At 39.9% G+C, this 23807-nt stretch overlaps 2 protein-coding genes across 2 annotated transcripts; both read left to right on the forward strand.

Annotated features, from left to right (window-relative positions):
- The first annotated feature begins 888 nt into the window (after positions 1-888).
- Positions 889-11022, forward strand: rnf14 (ring finger protein 14). Its single transcript, XM_071914605.2, has 9 exons — positions 889-952; positions 2240-2398; positions 2859-2989; positions 3705-3894; positions 7142-7536; positions 8004-8232; positions 8768-8940; positions 9677-9807; positions 10575-11022. Exons 2-9 carry the CDS (start codon positions 2248-2250, stop codon positions 10633-10635), a joined length of 1461 nt encoding a protein of 486 aa, XP_071770706.1. The 5' UTR covers positions 889-952; positions 2240-2247; the 3' UTR covers positions 10636-11022.
- A 4900-nt stretch (positions 11023-15922) lies between these two features.
- On the forward strand, positions 15923-23305 carry endou2 (endonuclease, polyU-specific 2). The gene is made up of 6 exons (XM_071914632.2): positions 15923-16024; positions 17183-17288; positions 19390-19511; positions 20147-20259; positions 21090-21243; positions 23051-23305. Exons 1-6 carry the CDS (start codon positions 15923-15925, stop codon positions 23303-23305), a joined length of 852 nt encoding a protein of 283 aa, XP_071770733.1.
- The last annotated feature ends 502 nt before the right edge of the window (positions 23306-23807 follow it).

Here is a 23807-nt window from a genome sequence, read left to right on the forward strand (position 1 = left end):
GAGGGAGCTGTTAGGGGTTCAGTGTCTTATGGCTGTTACAGGGATCAAACCTGTGACCTTTCTGTTATGGGGCAGTCACTCTAATCACTAGGCCCCCTACCAGACTGTAACATAAGCCAATTTGTGGACACTTTAATCCAAAGTGCCTTACAGCAACATTACCATCAGGGACACATGGCATAGGTTGTGTGGAAATTATATCCTTGACCTATTAGCAACCCTAAATACTATCACTGGACAGAGGGAAGAAGCCAGCTTGGGTCTGATATGAAGACAGTTGCTCTGTGGAGGGATAGGTCAAGAGGTAGACTCAAACTGACACTACAAAAATTGTGAATCCTCCAATTTCTAGTAAAAAAGAAAAATGAATTCTTAAAAGCAGTGAGTTTAAAACTTTATTACATGGGCTGCAAGACAATTAAAATTACTAAATCACTATCACTTGAGTATTTGAGTATGTATGACCAGGTAATAGCAGGTTTCACCATTATGAATGGACTTGTATTATAAAACGGACAGTTCCGTTCCTCTGTTCTGATTCACAAGCGGCAACAACCTGTGACCGCATAATAGATAAATATAAAAATCATCACTCATACGGAAGTTGTTATGTGTCGCATAGCAACCACGTTGTAGCTACATTGGTTGACGGAAGTATAACAATAGGCCCATGACGACGTGAAAAGGGCCTATTACTCTTATCAATTAACTGTAATCAATTAAAAATAAAACATTTACAACATTTGCCTCAGTTCTTTTTTTAAATTATTTATTTATTTTTAATAAATGATACATTTGATTCTTTTAATTCTTAATGGTGTGTTACGTGTGCGGTTTCTCAGGAGAGAACCAAACCTGCACGGGGCGCTGCTGGTCCGTGTTTGCCTCCTCATACATAACCTGTCAGGCAGCAGTAGGGCTCAGGAGTCATCAATACTTGGCTCCGGGCAAGGTAAGTTACACATTATTTAGACGTTATAACGACTGGATAAGGTTATTACATGTGTAAGTGACTGTTACATGGTCAACAATATAAAAGGTTTAACAGGTTATGGTATTGCCACAGCATAGTCAAGAAAAAGTTAGCTAACGTCAACATTAGCTAACATTGCTAGCTAACATAGCTTGACTGCTTTTCACTAATGACTACGTTAGCTAGCTAGCTAACTATCTTCTGGCTTGAAGTTTGCCACATGGCCCCTGTCCACAATGCTGCCCCTTGCTGCTTAGTTTAACTTCACAATAGCGTTACATGACAACCACGTTTATAGTTGCTAACTTGCTAAAGTTAGCTAGCTAGCGTGATAACTTTATGGCTACAGTAGAGCCATGGTTAGCTACACTCACCGAGCACTTTATTAGGAACACCTGTACACCTGCTTACTCATGCAATTATCCAGTCAGCCAATCATGTGGCAGCAGTGCAATGCATAAGATCATGCAGATACAGGTCAGCAGCTTCAGGTAATGTTCACATCAAGCATCAGAATGGGGAAAAATGTGATCTCAGTGACTTTGACCGTGGCATGGCTGTTGGTGCCAGACGGGCTGGTTTGAGTAGTTCTGAAACTGCTGATCTCCTGGGATTTTCACCCACAACAGTCTCTAGAGTTTACACAGAATGGTGCGAAAAACAAAAAACATCCAGTGAGCGGCGGTTCTGCGGACGGAAACGCCTTGTTGATGAGAGAGGTCAGAGGAGAATGGCCAAACTGGTTGGAGCTGACAGAAAGGCTTCAGTAACTCAGATAACCTCTTTACAACTGTGGTGAGCAGAAAAGCATCTCAGAATGCACAACACGTCCAACCTGGAGGCGGATGTCACTTTGGTAGCTGATACCTACCCAGTATTAGTACTGAGCCCTTTATTAGGAACACCGTATTCCTAATAAAGTGCTCGGTGAGTGTATACTACATTGTGGTAAACACTCATGCTTACCCGTGTAACTTACTTTCTGTATACCAGTGCAATAGGACAATACTTAATTAGATCAAGCAATCAATATGAGATAGGGCAGTTGTCGGTCAAGGGGCAAATGCCAAATGCTGCTGTTTTTGTATTGATGATGATGGTAGCATAACTCAGTTTGTCCCTGATGTTGATGTAGATGGTGATTGTTAAATTGTTGTCTTTGTTAATGATATTGATGTGTTGCTACTGCTGTGTTTATCATGCTGACATTGTTTTGTTGTGGAGGCTCATGGTGATGAATCTGTGTTATTACTTATGTTGCTGCAGGTATGTAAATGTCTGAGGACCGGGAAGCCCAGGAGGATGAGCTGCTTGCTTTAGCAAGTATCTACGATGAGGAGGAGTTCCACAGGGCCGAGTCAGCTCAGGGAGGAGAGATCCAGCTCTGTCTGGAGCTCCCCCCTGATTTCAAAGTTGTTGTCAAAGGTACAGCAGTCAATGAAGCTGGTTGCTGTAATAACAGTATTGTGTAAGCAGGGCAAAATCCTGATTTATTTCCTTTCATCCACCAGTCACAGTGGCTGATGGGATTTTAAAATTCACTATTCATTTTCAGTATTTTACCTGCCAAGTATGTTTTTTTTTTAGAATAGATGGACCTCTGAACCATGGATGGTTATATGCCAGAGTGACTGGAAGAATAGACAAACCTACTAGTCACAGTCAAATTTCACCAGCAGTTGCCTGGTGGCTAGTGTTAATTTCACATTTTCACAGTTTGCAAGTTAGGTTTAGGCTAGTAGGCGGCTTTCATATACTGCCTTGAGCTTCTATTGTAGATGGAAATCTTGATTTGGTATGTTTATGAATAACAATTGTTATTAGATTCTCTCTAAGCTAGAGTCTGACAAATTTCATTAAATCTTTACTCTTCTCTCCCTGGCAGGAGAGAAGCAAACCGAATATAATGTCTGCTTCCTACCTCCTTTGGTGCTCAACTTTGAGCTTCCTCCAGACTATCCATCCACCTCCTCACCTGTCTTCACTCTCAGCTCCAAATGGCTGACCAGAGTGCAGGTAAGACTCATTTTAGCTTCCCTAATTATCTGCTACATCATTACTAAAAAAGGTGATCCATGCTTTTTGCCTTAGACAGCCGACTCAATCCTGTTCTTACACTTACTGGGGTTCTTGCACATGTCTGGAAGATTTGGAAAAGCATGAAAAATGAGCCTCAACTGAAAGAAACATGAGTGACATGATTTAAAAAAAAAAAAAAAAAAAAACTATGCCCTTCATCAGTGTGACTCCATTTCACAGAGGACAATAACTTTTTACAAGGTAGAGCCACTCATTTTTCTTCAGTTGGTTGAATTGATCTTGCCTGACTTTTCCAAAGAGCAGAACCAAGCAGCGTTTCAATTTCCCTATTCTTCAGCATGAAAAATGTATTTGATCATTTCCAGGTTTTTAAAGTTTGAAAGTTGCACAAAAAATCTTGGAAGGTCTTGAAAAATATTGTTGTTCAGTCCCAATACACATAACCACACAGTTTACAGTTATATCACCACATACCACCACCAAATATATTCTAGTTAGCTCAGCCACTATTTGCTTACACTATACAAAACACCAAGATAATCTTCAAATCCAGTTTTGAAACTGTATGGAGTTTTGATTGTGTAAGGGAAACTTGCACATATTCCTGAGAAGTCCTTATCATTACACTCTTGAACGATACCTTTTCCTCTTCCTCACCGCTCCAGTGCCTTCTCCCTTTCTGCCTCCCCAGATGAGCTCTCTGTGCAGTCGCCTGGATGAGCTGTGGGAGGAGAACCAGTGCTGCGTGGTCCTCTTCACCTGGATCCAGTTCCTCAAGGAGGAGGCTCTAGACTTCCTGAGCATCCAGTCCCCTCTGGAAGTCATCAGGGTGGGAAGTAAGGCGGGTGGGGAGCGCAGGAAGACCGAGGCTGCACCCACAGGTACAGAATGTCTTGAATGAGGGGGGTTCTTGCTTGTCTGGAGGCAGTTGCGTTAGCTTAGATACCACTCTTTTACCTCAGTGACTGCCAAACCAACAGGCAAGCACACAATAGAAATAAATGTATTAATGTAATTTCCTTTATTTATTTATTTATTTAGCACAAAAGAGTAATTCAAACAAAATATCCATAATGTATACCAACATCATAAAGAGCATGTGCAAGGAAGACCAAAGAAACCCCGAGGGGCTTATGGAGTGTCTCCCTTAATAACAATCATACATCATTGCAATATAGTGTAATAAAACCCCGAAAAGGTTTAGAAAGAACAAAACAATATGAACAAATCAATAGGTAAAGTAATACTGTGAAATAAATAGGGGGAAAAGTAGAAAATAAGTAGAAGAATATTAAAAGAAACCAAAAAGAAAAGAAAAGGAAAAGCGGAGTAAAGGGATAAAGAAAGAAAACAACAACAACAACAAAAAAAAGATAACATGAAGTAAGTAATTATACCAAAAAAGAGACAGCAGTATGATCACCTCACTAAACATGATGATTGTGAAATAAATAGTGTTTGACAGCTTTTTTAAACAGATTGGGTGTGAGATCAAAGAAATGAGGGGGGAGTTGATTGAAAACTTTGGCTCCTCTAAAATGAAGACTAAACTGAGACATGGATGTTCGAGTAAGAGGCAACAAAAGTTGTCTCTTACATCTCGTATTGTAACTATGATTTTCTTCACTTCTTCTGAAGAAGCTATTGAACGTAGAGGGAAGCTGATGATAAATTGCTTTGAAGACAAACTGTGCTGTGAGGAGGAAGTTAACTTGAAAGATGCTGAGTATAGATAATTTCTTAAAGAGAGGTTGCGAGTGAGCTAAGTAAGTTGCATGTGAAATGATTCGAACGCAACGTTTTTGAAGGAGATAGATACGATTCAGCTTGGTAGGATGGGTGCTAGCCCAAATGACGTTGCAATAATTAATGTAAGGATAAATCAGTAAGTAGTACAACATCTGAGTAGTTTTTTTGTCCAAACAATAATGAACTTTACTTAAGATACCGGTATTTTTGGCAATTTTGGATGACATTTCTTTAATATGGGGTTTCCAGCACAGTTTGTCATCAATTAATATGCCTAAAAATCTAGATGAGGTTAATGAAATTATATTATTGTCAATCATCACCTCTACGTCTTTGACACTCATTTTATTTTTCTACAATTAAATATTAAAAAGTTGGGTTTTTTTTACATTCAAAGACAATTTATTAGTTTTGAACCATACTGAAAACTTATGTAGTTCCTTGTTTACTGTTGTAACTAGATACTGAAGATTGCTATGAGAAAAGAAAATACTTGTGTCGTCTGCAAACAAAATTGTTGACAAAACATCGGAAACTTTATATAAATCATTGACATAAATCAGAAATAGAAGAGGTCCAAGGATAGATCCTTGGGGAACTCCGCATTTAATATCAAGTTGGGGGGAGTCAGTTCCCTTAAATGCAACATATTGTTTCCTCTTCTTCAAATAACTGGCAAACCATAATAATGAGATATCTGAGACACCAATCGATTTCATTTTTAATAAAAGTATCTCATGGTCAATGGTATCAAATGCCTTGGACAAGTCAAGGAATATTGCAATTGAGTATTCTTTCCTGTCCTGTGCTTTGTAGAGTTCCTCAATTAAGTAGGTAATTGCCATGTAAGTTGAACGTGACTCCGAAAGCCATACCGGTGTTCATACAGAATATTTTGTTTATTAAGAAAGTTGCTCAATCTATTATAAGTGAGTTTCTCCAATATTTTTGACATGACAGGTAATATTGATATTGGGCTATAATTGATAAATATTGAGGGGTCATCTGCTTTATATATGGGTACAATTTTGGCAACTTTTAGCTCCTACCCTTGGAAAAAGACAAGTTAAAAATAAAAAAGTTTAGAGGTGCACCGATACCAGTTTTTCAGAACTGATACAAATACCCAGTACTTTATTAGGTAGATGGAAAACTCACAGTTCGGTTCATATCATGGTTTTGGGCTCACGGTTTCGGTTCGGTACGGTATATAGGCCTATATCTGGTGCACTAGATAGGGGAAGTACAATTGCAAATTCCAATTTACACAATGTATTTATCTTAAGTTTTCCTGAATGAAAACTTTTTCACTTAAAATTAAAGTCCAGTATAACTAAATCAACAGACTTTCTTTCAAAAGTAAAGTAAATACTACTGGCTCTTTGTTATTTTAACATAAATTATCCCTGCATTGTAGGCCAACAGCAACATCATTGCAACATAAAATGCAACCTTCAGTGGCTTTACTCCAGGGCATCAACATAAAATGCAACTTAAATCATGTAGGCCTACCTACTGAAATCTTCCACTACTGAATAGGGATACAAACCTTTGCTATAAACACCCCAAATAGTGATGCACGGGTAAACCCAAAACCTGGGGTCCCACAAGTGGGGCAGGTTGGGTCGATTGAAGATAATATTGAGAACGAACGGGTGGGTTTGGATGTTGACGTGTCGGATCGGACGGTCGCGGGTTAAAAAAAAAACCTGACCCTCGCATCACTACCCCCGATGTTTTAGTTATTGCTCTGTGCCCGTCTGAACTCGCACTGAGAGATTGCTGCTGCGGGAACAAAAAGTTGTTTTGGTCCTACCGACTCTCCTCCTCTCCTCCTGCTGTGTGTGTGAGTGACGGGCTCTTCTGCGGTGCAATGCCACAATATCGACATGGAAGCCACAAAATGAAAAGTTGGTCAAATTGATCCAAATTGATCTCTAATGCGCCGATGTGCGCATCACATCATGTTTGTCATTTGACGATTCACTGACCAGCGGAGCAGCAGCAGCAGAGTCTGAAAGTGAAACTTAAAATTCCACAATTTGCTCCATAGGTTACTCCTGTGTTAGTAGGCTAATCCAGCTGTGATGTCATCGTAGATTGCCATGTAATTCTGACAACTGATTGGACAGATACTCTCCAGGGAGATCAGACCCACGTGGGGAGTGGGGGGACACAGAACCGAGTGAACCGCGGCATGCATGTGCGACCCGAACCGTGGGTGGCGAACCGAACGGTTCGGATTTTTTTCGGTATCCGTTTCACCTACTACAGATACTATCGGTGCACCTTTTACTTTAGTTTCTTAAAAACGTAACTCAAAAACACATCTGTTTTGGTTGTTTTTCGGAGTGGTAAATATGTTCGTCACTTTTCTAGCTGTGAAGCAGTCAGAGAGTTGCTGTGAAAATGACGAGGAGGAGAACAAAAGGAAACTGAGGAAGGGAAAGTCTGAACCACAGTCGTCGTCGTCGTCGTCATCTCAACTGGACCCGCGGGCCGTGCTGGTGGTGGACCCGCGCGTCGACATCCTACCTCAGCTGCTGGACTTCGACGAGGCGCAGCGCCAGAAGGTGTTCGACGGCAAGGTGTTCTGCTGCGGCATCTGCTTCCTGGAGAAGCTGGGCTCCGGCTGCCTCTGCTTTAACAAGTGCCAGCACGTCTACTGCAAGGCCTGCATGACTGAATACTTCCAGATCCAGATACGGGACGGCAACGTTCAGTGCCTTAATTGCCCTGAGCCCAAATGTACCTCCTTAGCCACACCGTTGCAGGTGAGCAAGAAAGGGGTGTGTGTATGTGTGTATGTGTGTATGTGTGTGGGTGCCTGTGTTTGTGTATACTTGCAGGGTGGGCAGTAAGCACCCGCTACTTAATTTACCTGAATGTTGACCCTTTCTTTTCTTTTTTTACTTTTTATTTATTGTCACATTTCACCCATGCCTGTACATCATCCATGTCAGGCTGATTGACCATAATACAATAACTTCTTCTTTTTTTAAAGTAATAAGATAAACAAATCACAAGCTTCAAAGTAAATCAAACAGAAAAGGAAAGAGAAAAGAAAGTGTGTTTGTTGACCCTTTCTAGGAGCCACTTAAGCACGTAAACAACCATTTGTTCAGATGACTTTTTAAAAATTCCTCCCTCATGGTGGCCGGTGGATGAAAAAGTTAAGTTTCCCCAGCCTTGTCACTTGTGACGAACCGGTTACTCCCGTCTCTCTGTCTGCCTCTTCCAGGTGAAGCAGCTGGTGGATGAGGAGCTGTTTGCCCGTTACGACCGCCTGCTGCTGCAGTCCAGTCTGGACCTCATGGCCGACGTGGTGTACTGCCCCCGCCAGTCCTGCGCCACCGCTGTTATGGTGGAGCCAGACACAACCATGGGCATCTGCCCAGCTTGCCAGTACGCCTTCTGCACCCTCTGCAAGCTGGGCTATCACGGTCTCTCCCACTGCAAAATCACTTCAGGTAATGTCGCTGGAAAAAAAGGTGATAATTGGTTAGTGCCCTCATGTGACCAAGTGACTCCAGACTTGGCAGGTCTCCTGTCCTTGGCAATAAGGCTGATTTGGACAGATAGTAGTGGGTGAGACTTTGAACCTATCTGCCAAGTTTGGGAGCTGTAGCCCTTACAGTTTCTGAGCTGCAGACACTTTTATGGCAGAAAAATAATAATAATAATAATTATGATCCGAACAAAAACAATAGGGTTCCAGCACTACGTGCTTGGACCCCTAAATAGTTCTAATGCACATAGAGCATAATCAACAAAAAATAGTTCTTAGTCAACTTTTTTTTTTATCTCTTGCCAGGGTTAAACAAACACAGCTACACAACATGTGGTAATAAAAGGCTAACACTATTAAACTGTGGGGCAGCAGGGTGCAGTGTTTCACAGTCCAGTCAATCTTTCCTGCAAGTGTTTGTTCCAGCTGTACTCTCCCACACCTGATCCAATAAAACCAGTGTTTGTGTCTCCCTGCCTCTCCGTGTTATGCCACAGATGAGCTGCGCGGCCTGAGGGACGAATACCTGTCATCCACCACCGAGGGCAAAAAGTTCATGGAGCAGCGCTTTGGGAAGAGGGTGATCCAGAAAGCAGTGGAAGAGTCCTTTAGCAGAGAATGGCTCAATGAGAACTGCAAATGCTGTCCCCGTTGTGGCACCAACATACAGGTAGGCTGCCCCCCGCTGGTAGCAATACAGTATTACAGGTGATGAACTTTGACACTAGGGGTAAATTATAAATTCAGTCAGTTTTAAATGTAAAATTATTCATTCTCATTTATTCCATTATACACAGAATGAGAACCTCTTTTGTTTTTTTCAATTTTCCATCTTTGAAGGAAATCCTCAGTTGAATAGAAAGTGAACTAACCCCAACCTGTGTTTGACACACAATTTAGGGTGTTTCAAGCTAGCTTACTTTTCCAAATGAATTTCTGTTTTAATTATGCAGATGACAAAGTTTCTATTACACTATGGCTATTGGTAAGCTTTGCCAGTTCTGTAACACTACAGCTAGAGTGAAAAAAGTTGCACCTTGATATTTGCATAGCAAATCCTAGTCAAATATTTCAGCCGTTCACATGTGTGTGATGCAAAGTTGAGATTGTCCCATTCATTAAACATTCTCCCAAACTGTTAGTGTTATTTTTGTTTCTTCTTCGATTAGCAGCCGCTGCACCAACTCTCTCAGGCCGTTTTATTATCTTTTCTGTCCCCCATCTCTTGAGAAGGTGGTCAAGTCCCATTCATTTTGTCTGTTACTATTGATAACTATTGTTTGTGTATTTCATTAGCACCTTTGCCACCCAACATGAAGGAAGATGGTATCAAATTGTTTGTATGACCACTCACGAATCTGTTTTCTGAGCCGATGTCATTCTGTCTCTTCTCTCTGTCCCTGTAGAAAGTGGACGGCTGTAACAAGATGACCTGTACCTCCTGTCGGCAGTACTTCTGCTGGCTGTGTCTGGGCCAGCTCAGCAAAGTCAACCCCTACAGTCACTTTAACAACCCAAACTCACCCTGTTACAACCAGTGAGTGACTTATCTGTTTCTCTGTTTTTCTGTCTGTCTCTGCACCACTTGTGCCTTTCTTTCTTTCTTTCTTTCTTTCTTTCTTTCTTTCTTTCATTTTGTCATTCTCTTTTTTACCACAACTGGTAGTCATAGTATAAGCGTCCCTGTTAATATAGGGATGGGACGATCTGCTTATCTCACGATATGATTCGATACGCTATATGGGGTTCGCGATTCGATGCAATCACGATATATATAATAAACGAATATAATAAACAAAGTATAATTGTGCAGAATTATGTTTATGTCTGAGCCACAAATCTTTATAGCAATGGCATTGTCTTGCTAGAACGTAAACAACAATTTAAAAATGTCATTACAAAGTAATGTAAGTAGCAATTAATATAATTTCAATGGGAGAGATTGTGATTGTGATGGACAAGCCGTCTCATTTGTGATTACTACAGCAGAATAAAATGTAGCTAATATTGCGATTCATTTTTCTGCCCCACGATACGTATTGTCACATTTTTGTATTACGATAAATTGAATTTCGATACTTCGTCCCATCCCTATGTTAATAACCATATAGTCACTCCGACTTCCGTGGGCATTTTCCCCACTTACCATCCATCTGTAAACACAGTGTTTAGATAAACTGCAACCAAAAATGCACACATACACACACACACACATATAAATAACTTTGATTCCTCCCATCCCTCACATCACTCTTCCCTCCTGAATGTGTGTGTTGAAGCCTGTCTTGTTGTTGCCTGTTCCAGACTGTTCCATGGTGTGGATATTGACGAAGAAGATGCCTTCTGGAGTGACGAAGAGGACTGATACAAGTGCAATACCAATACCTCCCTGCTGTGCGCTCCATTTGAATGCACTTTATCTCACTTCGACCCCACTTCACCTCTGACACTCACTATGCCTACATTAGCACACGAACTATGCCAGTGCCACGGTACTGGCACAGTTGAAGTTTGAATACAATCAGGCATTCTCTTGGGTGTAAGACAGTTGATGCCTGGGTGTAAGATGGTGATATGATATACGGTCATATATGGATATACAGTGTTCAAGCTGGCAGGAATGGAGTTAAACGGCAGGGGGAAATTAAAGCTTTTTTCTCAGAGAGAAATTCAGCCGTGGACGTAGCTTCTCATACTTTAATGGGAATTCCACCAAAATTCTTCTAATGTGGTATTCTGTAAGACAAGTGGACATTTTCTTAAAATTTCACTTTTTTTTTTTATGTAGTTATGACTTATTTCTCAGTATCAAGGAAACTGCACACTGACGTCATTGAACATCATTGAGATGGTTGTCATTTTCCAGAAAGTAATGTTCTCATACTTTTTTACCCTTAATTCTGGATGTTTAGTATAGAAACAGGATGGTGATTGTCCATATCATTTTCTTTCAAACCATTCATATTTGATAATGTTATAGGATTGGATTTTTTTTTTTTTTTAACTCAAAACTCATGAAACAGTGAAAAGTGAAAAACAAAATCACAATTATGAGAAAATGAATTCTTCGACAGAATAACAATCTTAAAGTCAATTTTGGTGGAATTCCTCTTGCATAGTTTTTTGTTTTATTAATTATTTGGATCATGATGTGATGTTTTTCCATCTGACTAGCTAGTAACCGTCAGGGGTTACAGCTGGAACGGCTGACAAAGCTCAGTTTGGTCTGTAACATGGTTTTGGGTTACGGTTCGGTGTATTTTCATCACAGGGGGGGGGGATATGTAGTAACAGGTTTGCTTTTTTGGTATATTTCGTAAACTCAAGGTGCTTACTATCCAATTAACTAGCAACTGGCCCTTCTAGGAGCATCTCAAATGTATTACAGACATGGAAAACAAGTGACGTCGCATCTCCCCTTATCATTTGATGCTAAATATCTTAACTAGCTGGCCAGCCATCTCTTCCATGTCAGAAGAATGATTCAGTAAATCCTAACGTTTTTCTAGCAAACTCCATGGTGTTTCATGGTCTATTATACAACATTAAAACATTGTAGGGAAACCTGGAGATGGAGACGGAGATGGAGATGGCATTGGCATTTTCCCCCACTGCACACAACCATAATCCTAAAACTGAGGTTTGTCCAAACGATGAGTTGGTTCCAGCCTCACAGACTATACAGGGCAACAACGCTGATGCCTATCTGAGATTTACACAATACTCCTCTCTCTCTCTCCATTCAAGTCTAAGATCATTTGTAGAGATTTTCGTCAAGGTATAACATTCAGGCATTCAGCAACTGAGCCCAGGAGCTGAATTTTGTCTAATTTGAATATACTTGGACATACATTTTAGAATTTCCTTTTCTCCAGATGAAGGAATTTACAGAAAACTGTGTTGCACATCATGTGTAAAAAGTCGAGGGGAGAGGGAAGAGGAATTTGTTGAGATTGGTTTCATTATTTGTTTGGATCAGATATGTTTGAGCAGAGTTTAAATGTTGGTTACAGTAGGTTCTTTGCTGTGTTTACTGGCATGGTGATTATGGTGTGTGGTGGTGTTAGTTACTTTTTTGAAAGTAAAGTAATTCAGGGAGTGAATGAGGAATGAAATCCTCACTTGGCAAACAGGGCCAACCTTTTGGAATGATAGTTGACTAGATTCATTTATATCCCTGATTTGTAGCTACTCATCATCAATGAGTATCAGTTTTATTTTGTATTGCCAAATACTTTTCATGTAAGCCCGTAGAAATATGAGAGGATATTGATTTTTTTCAGGTGCACAAAAAATCATTCTTGTATGAATTTAATTTATTTTTTCCAGTTTATCAGAAAGGAGATTATCATGCTAAAGCATCTGTCTGAAATTGAACTTGCATGTATCTTATGTTTTGTTTGTTGTTGTTTTTTTAGATACATTTTTGATTTTATTTTGAATATTAAGACAAACGCAGGATACAATAATATAACAGTACAGATAATGATGATAATACAAAAACAGACAGCAGACAAAACAAACAGACAGAAATAATGTATTTTATGTTTTGTAAAGAATTCCTTTTCAGCACTGAATGATTTGTTCCTCTCTACCGGTCCGGACAGTCTGAAAATGTACGACGAATAAGAAAAAATCCCTTGTTCAGTTCTGATTCACATAATGTTTTCACATTTTATGTAGGTGCAGACCCACTGTCACTTCATATCCTGTGATATTTAATGTGAAGAATAGTTTGAACCTTGTTATATGAAATGGAAAACAGTAGCATTATGTTACCTGGGCTGAATACGGGACACTGCAAAAACATGTTAAACTGCATTCAATATACTGTTCCTCAAAATAAATTTCACCAGTTAATATTTTGTCTCTTTTGTTACTGGGAACTAATTTTTTGTTCCAACATACATTTTAATTGAGACAGGTTAGTTTGTTTTTAACATACTAAGACAGTCTGTGTCTAAATTGCTTTGGATTTGGATATTTGCTCTATTATGGCTCTTGTTTCCCTTTCTTCTTCCCTCTATTTTAATTTTTCTGTCATTTCTTTAGCCCACTACGCATAATAAGTAGTCTTTATTTGCATTCTGGCAGGGTGAGACTCTCAATTGTGCACCTGCTACTTGGAAACCATTTAGGTTTCACAGAATATTAATGTTACGCTATATGCAGACACTCATGAAAGATTAATGTTCTGAGTGAAATGCGTCTTTACTTCCATTTCCCCTCTGGTGTTTGTTTCTGTCTGCTGACGGCGCTGAATAACTAATGAGCCGTTTCCAGTCAGTCACAGGTTTGCTTCTTCTTCTCATAGATCACAATGCCTCTTCCTCCCACAAGAGTGTGCCAGGAGAGAGCCAACACACACACACACACACACACACACACACACACACAGCTGAGTCATACAAGCATGAGAGGAGAGACTAGGTGGGCGAGGATGACTTAGAGCAGCTTGACTTAGACTTGTCAGACCTGGTTCCTCTGAGCTGGAGTGATGTCATGGAGATATTTTACATTAGAAATACCAGCATGCTTTTTTATGGAAAAGGACTAGGGCCACGTGAATTAATTGTTTGAGTTCTGAGATGAATCTCAGAATTCTCAGAATAAAGAATTCTGAGTTTAAAGTCAGAATTCTGAGATTCTGACATAATTCTCAGAATTCTGACTAAAGAATTCTTTTTTCCTTAATTTTGAGAAAGCACCCGGTCTTAAGGTTTTAGATCATTTGGAATAGAATAAGATATTCTAGGGTGACAAACTATTTTATTTACCTTTTATTGCCCACCTACAAATTGTGCTTTTGGTGCCATATTTAGTAATTCGGTGTTCCATTTTCCACACCAAACTAGCCTTTTTAACATCTTGTTACCTGTGACATGACCTACATTTACCCTGTAATCTAGAGGTGCTGTGGCTTGGGCAAGAGGGACAGAGAGAGAGAGAGAGAGAGAGAGAGAGAGAGAGAGAGAGAGAAACACAAAGCAACACTAAAGAAAACAAAGAGAGCTCACGTTTTAGTGTGAGATTGAAAAGAGACTACAACATGGTGTAATCCCTTTGGCTAGAGTTGCTGACAGGGGATAACCCTTTAAAAACGACCCCCCCCCCCCTCTCTCTCCTGTCCTGTCCCATCCCATACCTCGTGGTCCCCCCCCCCCTCACCCCTTGTCTTTCTCCATCCCCTCTGACTGACTGACTGGCAGGACTGTTACTATGCCCCTAAAGATACCTGCTCTCACAAACAGGCAGGCCAGCAGCAGCAGCAGCACCTAACCAGCACTGAGGAACTTCACTAAACCCTTAAATCACTCTTCATTTTCTCTTCACAGAACCAGCAAGCAGGACCAGACAAAATACAAAAGGTCAGTGGATTTGCGGTGGTGACTGATGGGACACATACGGCCTTCGACTTGGATTGGTGATGAAGGCCCACAGCTCGGTGTCATCATGGATGTGTGGTTTGTTGTCGGCCATGTTTGTGTGGTATGCAGTGGATAAGCTCTGTCTGGGAGGCTATTATGTTACATTTTACAACGCTCCAGACTGTCATGGGCCCACATGAACACAATGATACCCAGTATTTTGTGATATGTGAACAAGTGTTACTATGAAACTAACAAGCATGTGCTCAGTGGCCTCCAAAAGTTACATTTTTTGACATTTTTCCTCCTACTCATCACTTTCTACTCCATAAATTTAAATGACATAGTAACAGTTCCCGTATCAGAAGAATGGCTAAAAATCAACAGCACTCATTTCTGGACGCCAAAAGTATTTGAAGGAAAAGATTAGAATATATGAAGTAGTCATTTTCAAGGCCTCTAGATGTTTTGCTACGTAAGCAACAAACTTATTTTCAGGTGTTCTTCCAGGCAATGATGCAACCTCACAGTATTTAAATGTTTGCCTATGAGAACTCACTTGGGGACAACCATCTGCTCTCAGTTACTACTGTATAATGTAGTGTGGAATACACAGATGGGTGAAATAACTGTGTATTAACACATATCTGAGAACTCAAACCATCAAGTTTTGAGCCATTTCTCCTGAGCAATTTGTTCAGTTTGAAAACCATTGAAGAAAAACAATTAGTTCAGTGTTTCATGGCCATAATGAGATTCCTTAACAGATGGTTTGAGGCTGGTTTGATAGCTTCACTTGGGGTCATTTTGCCAACCGTGTATTCCGTGTTCATTAAAATAATTCAGAGACGAACGTTGCCCACAGCTGAATTCTTACAGGTTTATATTGACTTGTAAAAAGCAGTGGAAAGAGCATCGGAAAGGCATTTGAAAATTAGATATTGAGTCTGACGATGCTTATAAGTAGTTGTAGACTTCTAGAGGTCACTGAATGTAATTCTTTTTGACAACACCAAATTTTAAACATAATAAAACCAAATAATTACATTTAATCTGCCCAAATACGTCTGAAACTCCCGGGGAAGGTATGATACTGTTTATAAAATACAGATGAAGCTATGCTCATTTTAAAGCCTCAGTGTTAAATCTCATGATTTTCAGCCAAAGTTACCCCAACCCTAACAGCAGCCTCAGCAGCATTTTCTGTTTCTCTTTCTGAAAAAGCTCTGAGACCAAACCAGCTGAACCACTAAGGGACCAACAAGGCAACCAAGCGGTCGCATCATGATTGAGAGTGACAGAGAGCTGTCGTCCATGGTGCAGGAGCTGTGGGACAACGACGTCAACAGACTCAAACCTGGGAAAGACTACAGGATCTCTCTCCAGGTGCACACACACACACACACACAAGAATGTGATGGATTGGGGAAGTAGATCCCTTAATTTATTATAGCAAGGAACATCTGAATATTTGCACTCAGTCAAATGAAAAATGTTTTTTTTTTTTTTTACTTTTTAGCTCATTCTAACTATCACACCATATACCTGTTTATGCCAAACGAGTGAAAGGCCGATGGAAAAATGACTTCCAACATGTTTATCCTTTTCAGTAAAGCGAAAGAGAAAACCTTTGACCTCTTGAAAAAGCAAAGAACCTTTTTTGAACAGAAGCAAAGTGGTTTATAGGAAATGTCGTCTTAATTTTAAGAAACACGAAGCACTAACAAAACTACTGGCATGAGATAGAGGCTGCCAGTCGTCTCAACCATGGTCTCATTTGTTTTTTCAAAGGAATAACATTTTGACAATGATACACTGATGTTTAAAATGCTCTTTGTTTCACCTGTAAGGGAAGGTCACTGATCAGACACAGACCCCCCCCCCCTCCCTCCACACACACACACACACACACACACACACACACACACAGTTACACTCACATATTTTTGGACTGTTGACCTATGGGAGTCTTTTAATGGGACACAATGGCCAGGCAGACACTGTCCCAGTAGCATAGGCCACAATGGCTTGCCATTAGCCGAATGACACTGACTGCCAAACATTATGGCAAAACAGAGTCTGTAGGCTGCAGCAGAGCAGCTACAGTGGAAGAGTAGAGCAGAAAGGCAGAAACACAATGATGATGAATGATGATGTGGTAAATGGTGAGATTGTTGCTGTGTTAGGGAATCTATGTGTGATTTTGCTGTTATCTGGATAAAGCATTTCTTCTATATCAACTGACCATCTGGGCGCATCGATATAATATATGGTCATTGCCTTATGTAGAGGTACTATTAAGGCTCTGATTAAATGCAAAAGGTGTTACTGGAAACGTAGATGAACTTTGGTTGAACAGCAATCAGCATGATTCAAAATTCAGTTTGAAACAAATTTGCCAGTAAACACATTAAAATATAATTACCTCATAAAGCGCACATAACCAATTACTGAAAGCAGTGAGCATGCACACACTACTACTTGTAAAAGCAATCAGTGAAGTTTCATTAACTGTGTTGCTGCCCTGCTGTGTGTGTGACGCAGGGCAAAGCTGGAGATGCGATGGCTCTCAACGATGACAACGATGCAGCGGGATATCCTCTGTTTACATTCGTTGATGAGAACATTTTCAAAAAGGAGACTTTTTTAGGTAAGTGCACATGGGTTGAGAATTCATATGGGTTTCATTGGGAGTAGCATATAGAGTTGTATCTGAACAGAAGCTGCAAAATCAGCAGTCAGCCTCAGTCAAAAGTGAGTAATCCTTCTTGGAGACTTCATGTACTGTTCTGTGGCTTATCACCTGTTTCTGTGGCTTACAAGTAGATTCCCTGAACGGGACGCCGGTCCTGTTACAGCTGCTTACACAACTGTACCATCACAATATTTGGATTGACATCATAATCCCTTCACACATTCCTCTGCACTGTTTCCCGTTTGATACTATCCTCCCCATCGTCTCCCCACAGAGCAGAGCTTTCTCATCTGCTCATAATCTCCTTATGACGAGCAGCAGCGTGTTGCGTAATCACAGAGCGTGCAGAGTTCACTGTGTGGGGAGCGCTTCATCGCAGGGAGATGCGATCCTTCACTCCTCCTCCCCATGATAACTGCAAGGGCACAGCTCCTTCTTGTGCTTTTTTATCTTGTGACGTATTCACTTGTTTATGTAGCAAAGCAGATGTCTGGTGAAAACCTTGCATCTCCAAAATTAGCTATGTATTTTTGAGTTTATCCAATGAGTTTTGAAAGGACTTTAAGACAAGATAAAATGAAATTAGATAAGAACTTTATTATTCCCAGATTGAAAATCAGATTTTTACAGCAACAAGACGCTTAAGACACCACACATAGACAAAACAAAGCACAAATCCAAGTACATAAGGGAAAAAAAGTCAGTCATTATTTAAGGTCGTAGAATTTTCTCAACCCATAGAGGAGCATGTAATCCTTTAAGTTAAGTTAAAACATGAAAATCACCAAAATTTGAGTCACAAGGTTTTCACCCGACAGTGATGACGTAAAGCGAGAGCGGTGTCCTTGCACAGAACTGTATAGGGATTTGAGTTATGTAACAGTAGTCAGACAGTGTGTCCCACTGAAAAAAGAGGATTCCCCCCAGTCTCCTCCTTCACTAGACCAGACTCGTTTACTAGACAACAGGTTCTCAAATGTTACGCTCAAATAGACAAATTGTTAGAAAGGATGCCACTTGTCACTAATATGTTCCAAAAACCTCCAATTTTATAAAATGTTTTTTCCCCCAGGGACCCTTAAGGGGAAGATTTTTGTTGTGGATGATTTAGTATTGACCTATATAACTGTTTACACTGTATTTGTGGTTATAATAGTGGTGAGAATGAAACCTATGATAAGAACAGTCATTCTTGTATATTCCCTAATTGGGATAATTTCTAGTGAATTTAGTTCTAGTGAAATTAAACTATTCCTAATTTTGATGCCCCCCCCCCCCCCACACACACACACACACACTTTGAGAACCCCTATACTAGACAACAGGTTAACAAGACTAAGATCCCCCACATGAAGCCTACATCACGAATATATATAATATAAATATATAATTCCTACAAGGCTCATCAGAGAGGTTTTCCTTGCTATCGCCCCGGTATCAGTATCCGATCTGTTATCAATAGTTGTTAATTGGCTCCGTTCCGCCACTGTTCAACCCCTCCTCAAGAAACCAAATTTAGACCTGAATGTTCCCAATAATTTTAGACCTGTCCACTCTTAATAGAGATTAATATGAATATTTAATTGCTTTTACTGTTAAAAAATCCAGAGTTTGCAAAGCTTTTCTAATGGTAAAAGCTTGATGTGAGTGATGATTTTTACCAATGAAAACTTATAGAGAGTTTTGGAATGCTACCAGAATGCTATGGCATCAGGAATTAGATAATAGTTCTCATATTCTCATATTTTATTGACAATATTGAGAAATATATGACCTTACCTCTGACAACAATTTACTGAACTGGATGTTTCTATATTCAGTATAGCTTAACTGAAGCATCATTTTTAAAAAGGATGCATCATTTTCAACACAATGATGTTTCTCCTTTGGGACGATACACATTTTTATTACTTTTCAACACAGCATAATGTTAATAGCTACATCTATTGATCCAGTATTTGTTCTTATCAACATATCTTGTGCCAAACGGTTATATTGTTATTTGGGTTTATTCCCAAACTTTTCAAGAGTGTTTGTGTATCCCGTGTCTCTGCAGCCTTTATCTCCCTGCTGGATAACTATGAGAGTGACACCGGAGAGCCAGAAATTGTGACTCCGGAGGAAGAGGCAGAGAACCACAAGTTCCTGGACTCCATCGTTCAGACTCCCACCATGAAGGTACCTGTGCTGACTTTTACAGACGAATCCTCTCCTCCTGCTGGGACCCATACAGGCTGATTTCCACCACAGCACCAAAAGAGCTAATCAGGCCTCACTTGATTGTTTAAATATTCATAAATATACAATCAAAGCGACTCTCTCGCAATGTTGTATCCCCAGTAATGATTTTTTTTGGTGTCAAGATAGGACATGCAATGATGCAACTCTTGCATGTTTATTTAGCCCTGGTCCTGATCGTTCCCTTGGTTGATATTTTGTCATACAACATAATTATCTTCTGCTCTATAGGTGTAAACCTGCAAACTCCATTCTGTAATTAATAGATATGCTGTCTTATGCGTATCTAGTCAAGATTTTTGATATTTGTCTCAGTGCTCAAAGTCTCAAAGTTGCAAAAAAAAACAAAAAAAACACTTCCAAGCATCTCATAACAAGAGTGCAGATTCAAAACCTTTTTTACCTTCCGGTTCATAATGTAACAGATGGTAAGTTGGGCTGGAGCCAATGATCCCAGTTCAGCTGTCTGAGATGTCTGATAAATACAGGCCCTGGATGCATGTAGGTGGTGAATATAAAAAGTGTAAGAAAAGGTTAAAGAGAATGTTTTATATCAAGTTCCTGTCTGTTTCCAGATAGCCCACAAGTACCTGGTGGAGAAGAACCTCTCTCCGGAGGATGAAACCGGCTTCAAGGAGCAGCTGTACAGGATCTGGTTCGAACTTTACGCCAGGAGAGGATCCAGCAAGTGGGTGGAAGCTGGCATGCCACCCAAACACGACTTGTCCGGTGGAATTTACCGCAGTGATGATAACTGTCTTGTTTTAAGTGGGTGGTCCTGTGTAGCTCATTCAGCACAGCAATGCACTGCTGCTGTGAGTGGAACTTACCCGTACCGAAAATGAGTTCATTCACAGTACTATAAGATACTTGTTTGGATACGAGCGGTATGTGATTGAGAATGTTTGGTCATTTTCAGACACCAATGTATTCGTTCGCTTGTTTGAATGAGCAGCAATCCATAAACTACTGGAGCTGATTCATGTGGCTCAACCTCCTGCTTCAATTTCCGGAAAAAAATCCATAACCTCTTACTCCAACACTGGGTGGGACAGATAGCTGACAAAATTACATGTGGATTTTTACTGAAAATATATTTTTGATAATGATAATAATAGAAATAATAATACTTTATTTATATAGCACTTTTCGAAAAACAAAAGTTACAAAGTGCTTCACACAAACAAATCAAAACAAAAGGTGATAAAAGCAAAGTGAAGATAAAACATAAAACCATAGTCACACCAAGTTCATCAGATAAAATAAGTTTACATTAAAATAAATAAATACAAGAGACTAATAATAGTATAATAATTAATAGTATAGTGGTATAGTAGTATAATAATAATAGTCTGCATGTAACAATAACAAGAGAGTAAGATCTTTCATGTTACGACTGAGATTGTTAGTGGTCACATGCTAAATAGATTAGTGTAGCTGGGAAAGCTTGCATCAGGTCGACTACATCTTAATGAAACGTGCTTGAGGTCTGATGTTCCCCCTCCTGCCTCCCACCAGGCCGGACTCCTCGGGGTTCGAACACGTGTTTGTCGGGGAGACGAGAGGAGGCCGGACCGTCATCGGCTTTCACAACTGGATCCAGCTCTACTTACAGGAGAAGCTGGGACACATTGATTACAAAGGCTACAGTGTCAGTGCAAATTCACCCCAGGTAAACTGCTCCTGTCTCCATCTGAGGAAGAGTATATTTCAACACTGCTGTATCCATGTCATATCTAATATTCCCACATTCTGGTTTTATGTTTGATCTGTTTGAGGTGTGTATGTTTGATTTATCTTGCCAGAAACCCCTTCAAAAATAACATCCAATATTACACAGAAGAGAACATAATTTAAGCATTATTGTGGTTTTCAAGTATTTAACAATGTATTCACCTACCTATTTGCCCTTGTCTGAGATATACTATGTTTCTATCTGTCTGTCTCTCTTTGACTGTCTTATTCTCTCTCTTTTATAGTAGAATACATCTTATACTTTTTTAAAGTTGATCAATCATCGGTGTATCCTTCTCCTGTCTCCCTTTCAGCAACCATCTTTTACATTTTACATTTCCCCGTCACACACCCATCTACGTTTGACATATCTCTCATCTGTCTCCCCTTTCTTCTTCTCTCTCCTCTATTCAGCCTACCAAGTTGACTCTTTCTCTTGCTCTCATCTTTTGCTCTCATCTCTTTCCTGCTTTCCCATTTTGCACCCTGCTGAGAAAACTCACATTCTGCTACGACCAAGTTCGCTCTCTCACCTCTTGCTCAATTCAGCTTATTTTTTCTCCCTAACCTGAGCCTGATGAGCAAGCACATTCTGACACCACCAAGTTGAGGCGTAATGTTTTTTTTTGTTTTGTTTGTTTTTTAGTTTTTGGGAGATTGTCCTGTTGGTTATCTTAGGGGTTAAGTGATGAGAACATAGAGACCAAAATCATTCAGTGCCCCCGTAGATTATTCACTCCAGTGCTCCGCTAACACTTTAGCATAGCCTACACTATGTTGAGTGATAGTAGGCAACTAGCATTATCCACGGTAAGTTTTTAGTAAAAATAGGTTTTGTGGTTTTTAGTATATGGCCTGTAGATTCATAAATTAAAAAAATGAAATACCATTAACTCAACATAGCTGTGTTATTTGAGGTGAGCAAAAATATATTCATCCGCTGCGCAGTGATTTTTTCAGCTGTACACAGGCTTCCATCGCCCATCACATTCATTTCTGATGTAAACAGGGAAAGTAGTCCCTGCTAGTTCAAAACAGTTTATTTTTGTATCATATTTTGTGTAAGTTTTAACAATCTCCAGACTTAGCTGCATATGATTTAAGAATCCTTACCATTTAGCTTTAGCTGTTACAAGTTCACATTTTCTCACTTTTGATAATGCTAATCGCCTACTATCACTCAACATAGTGTATGCTAAACTACTGGGGGCACTGAATGATTTTGGTCTCTATGTTCTCATCACTTCATGGATACGTTGCCCGATGGGCCTATCTCCAAAAAACTTGGTGTATTCCTTTTTTAGGAATTTCTGCTTTATTTGATAGCACGGAGGTACTGTATGTCAAGAGCTGGATTCAAACCCTTGACAACACAAGTAGGACACTGACAGGAAATCTGTGACATTCATTCCTATTTGTGTCTCACTCTTACCTCCTATTCATCCCTCTTTCTTATTCTCTTTCTCCCTCTTCAGACTGATGACGACATCCTGCTGCCACCCTGTACAGCAATAAAGTCTCTGTCTCACTCTCATGTCTTGCTCACTTCTTTGTTTCCTATCCTTCCTCTCCTCCACAGACTGATGACAACAAGCACATGCAGCCACTATTGGTATCTCTCTCTCTCTCATCTCTCTCTTTCCCCTCTCTCTCTATCACACACTTTCTCTTTCTTCCCTCCCAAGCAAGTGCTGTTTATTCCTCACTTTCACTTCTTGACATTTCTTTTTTCCTCTCACATGCAGCCCGATGAGAACAAGCACATCCTGGCGCTACAGTTCAGCTGGAAGAACGGTATCAAGCCCAAAGGCAGCATCTTCATCGGCGTCAGTCCGGAGTTTGAATTCGCCCTCTACACTCTCTGTTTCCTCAACTCGCCCAACGAGCGCGTCAAAGTCCAGTTCAGTTTCTACGATGTGGAGATCGTTTGCCACCACTACAACCAGAAGCATATAGGCACCACCTATCCTGTGCTCGTTAAGTACCAGAACCACAAATAACTTCACTGAAATCGATCTGAGGTAGAACTTCTGGAAAAACACACAACGCTTGAGCTTGCATACAAAGTGTCACGGGTATTGTTGTTGTCTTTTTATTTTAGATAAAGATACAATAAAACCTTACAAGACCCAGTTACATTTGTTTTTCTTCTTTATTGCACACTGAACACTATTGTGAGGTTGTGATTGTGATGAGGAACACACAAAGGATTCCATTCAATAGTTATTGATATTCATTAATCACTGTTTAAAAAGTGATGGTTATTGCAGCTGCAGAAATATAACAATTGTGGGAGCAAAAGTCTGAAGATAGTTATTGATCTCAATCATTTTTTTTTAATGAGTTTTACTTTTATGCCAGAAATCACTTTGTAAGAGAAGATAAAGTAGAGTAAAAGAGATGTACCAGACACTTTTCAGACATTGGATATCTCATGTTGAAACAGAACCCTTCATATATGTCAATTACTGTAGTTAAATTGTCAAGTGTTTAACCTGTGCT

The sequence above is a fragment of the Centroberyx gerrardi genome, chromosome 11 (genome assembly GCF_048128805.1).
Source record: "Centroberyx gerrardi isolate f3 chromosome 11, fCenGer3.hap1.cur.20231027, whole genome shotgun sequence".
Classification (NCBI taxonomy): Eukaryota; Metazoa; Chordata; class Actinopteri; order Beryciformes; family Berycidae; genus Centroberyx; species Centroberyx gerrardi.

Excerpts from the sequence above, each read along its gene's own strand:
- rnf14 (XM_071914605.2), top strand. The coding sequence starts at position 2,248 with ATGTCTGAGGACCGGGAAGCCCAGGAGGATGAGCTGCTTGCTTTAGCA. Across the intron at positions 2,399-2,858 it reads TTTCAAAGTTGTTGTCAAAG|GAGAGAAGCAAACCGAATAT; the intron begins GTACAGCAGTCA and ends TCTCCCTGGCAG. Across the intron at positions 8,941-9,676 it reads GTTGTGGCACCAACATACAG|AAAGTGGACGGCTGTAACAA; the intron begins GTAGGCTGCCCC and ends CTGTCCCTGTAG.
- endou2 (XM_071914632.2), top strand. The coding sequence starts at position 15,923 with ATGATTGAGAGTGACAGAGAGCTGTCGTCCATGGTGCAGGAGCTGTGG. Across the intron at positions 16,025-17,182 it reads ACTACAGGATCTCTCTCCAG|GGCAAAGCTGGAGATGCGAT; the intron begins GTGCACACACAC and ends TGTGTGACGCAG. Across the intron at positions 17,289-19,389 it reads CAAAAAGGAGACTTTTTTAG|CCTTTATCTCCCTGCTGGAT; the intron begins GTAAGTGCACAT and ends GTGTCTCTGCAG.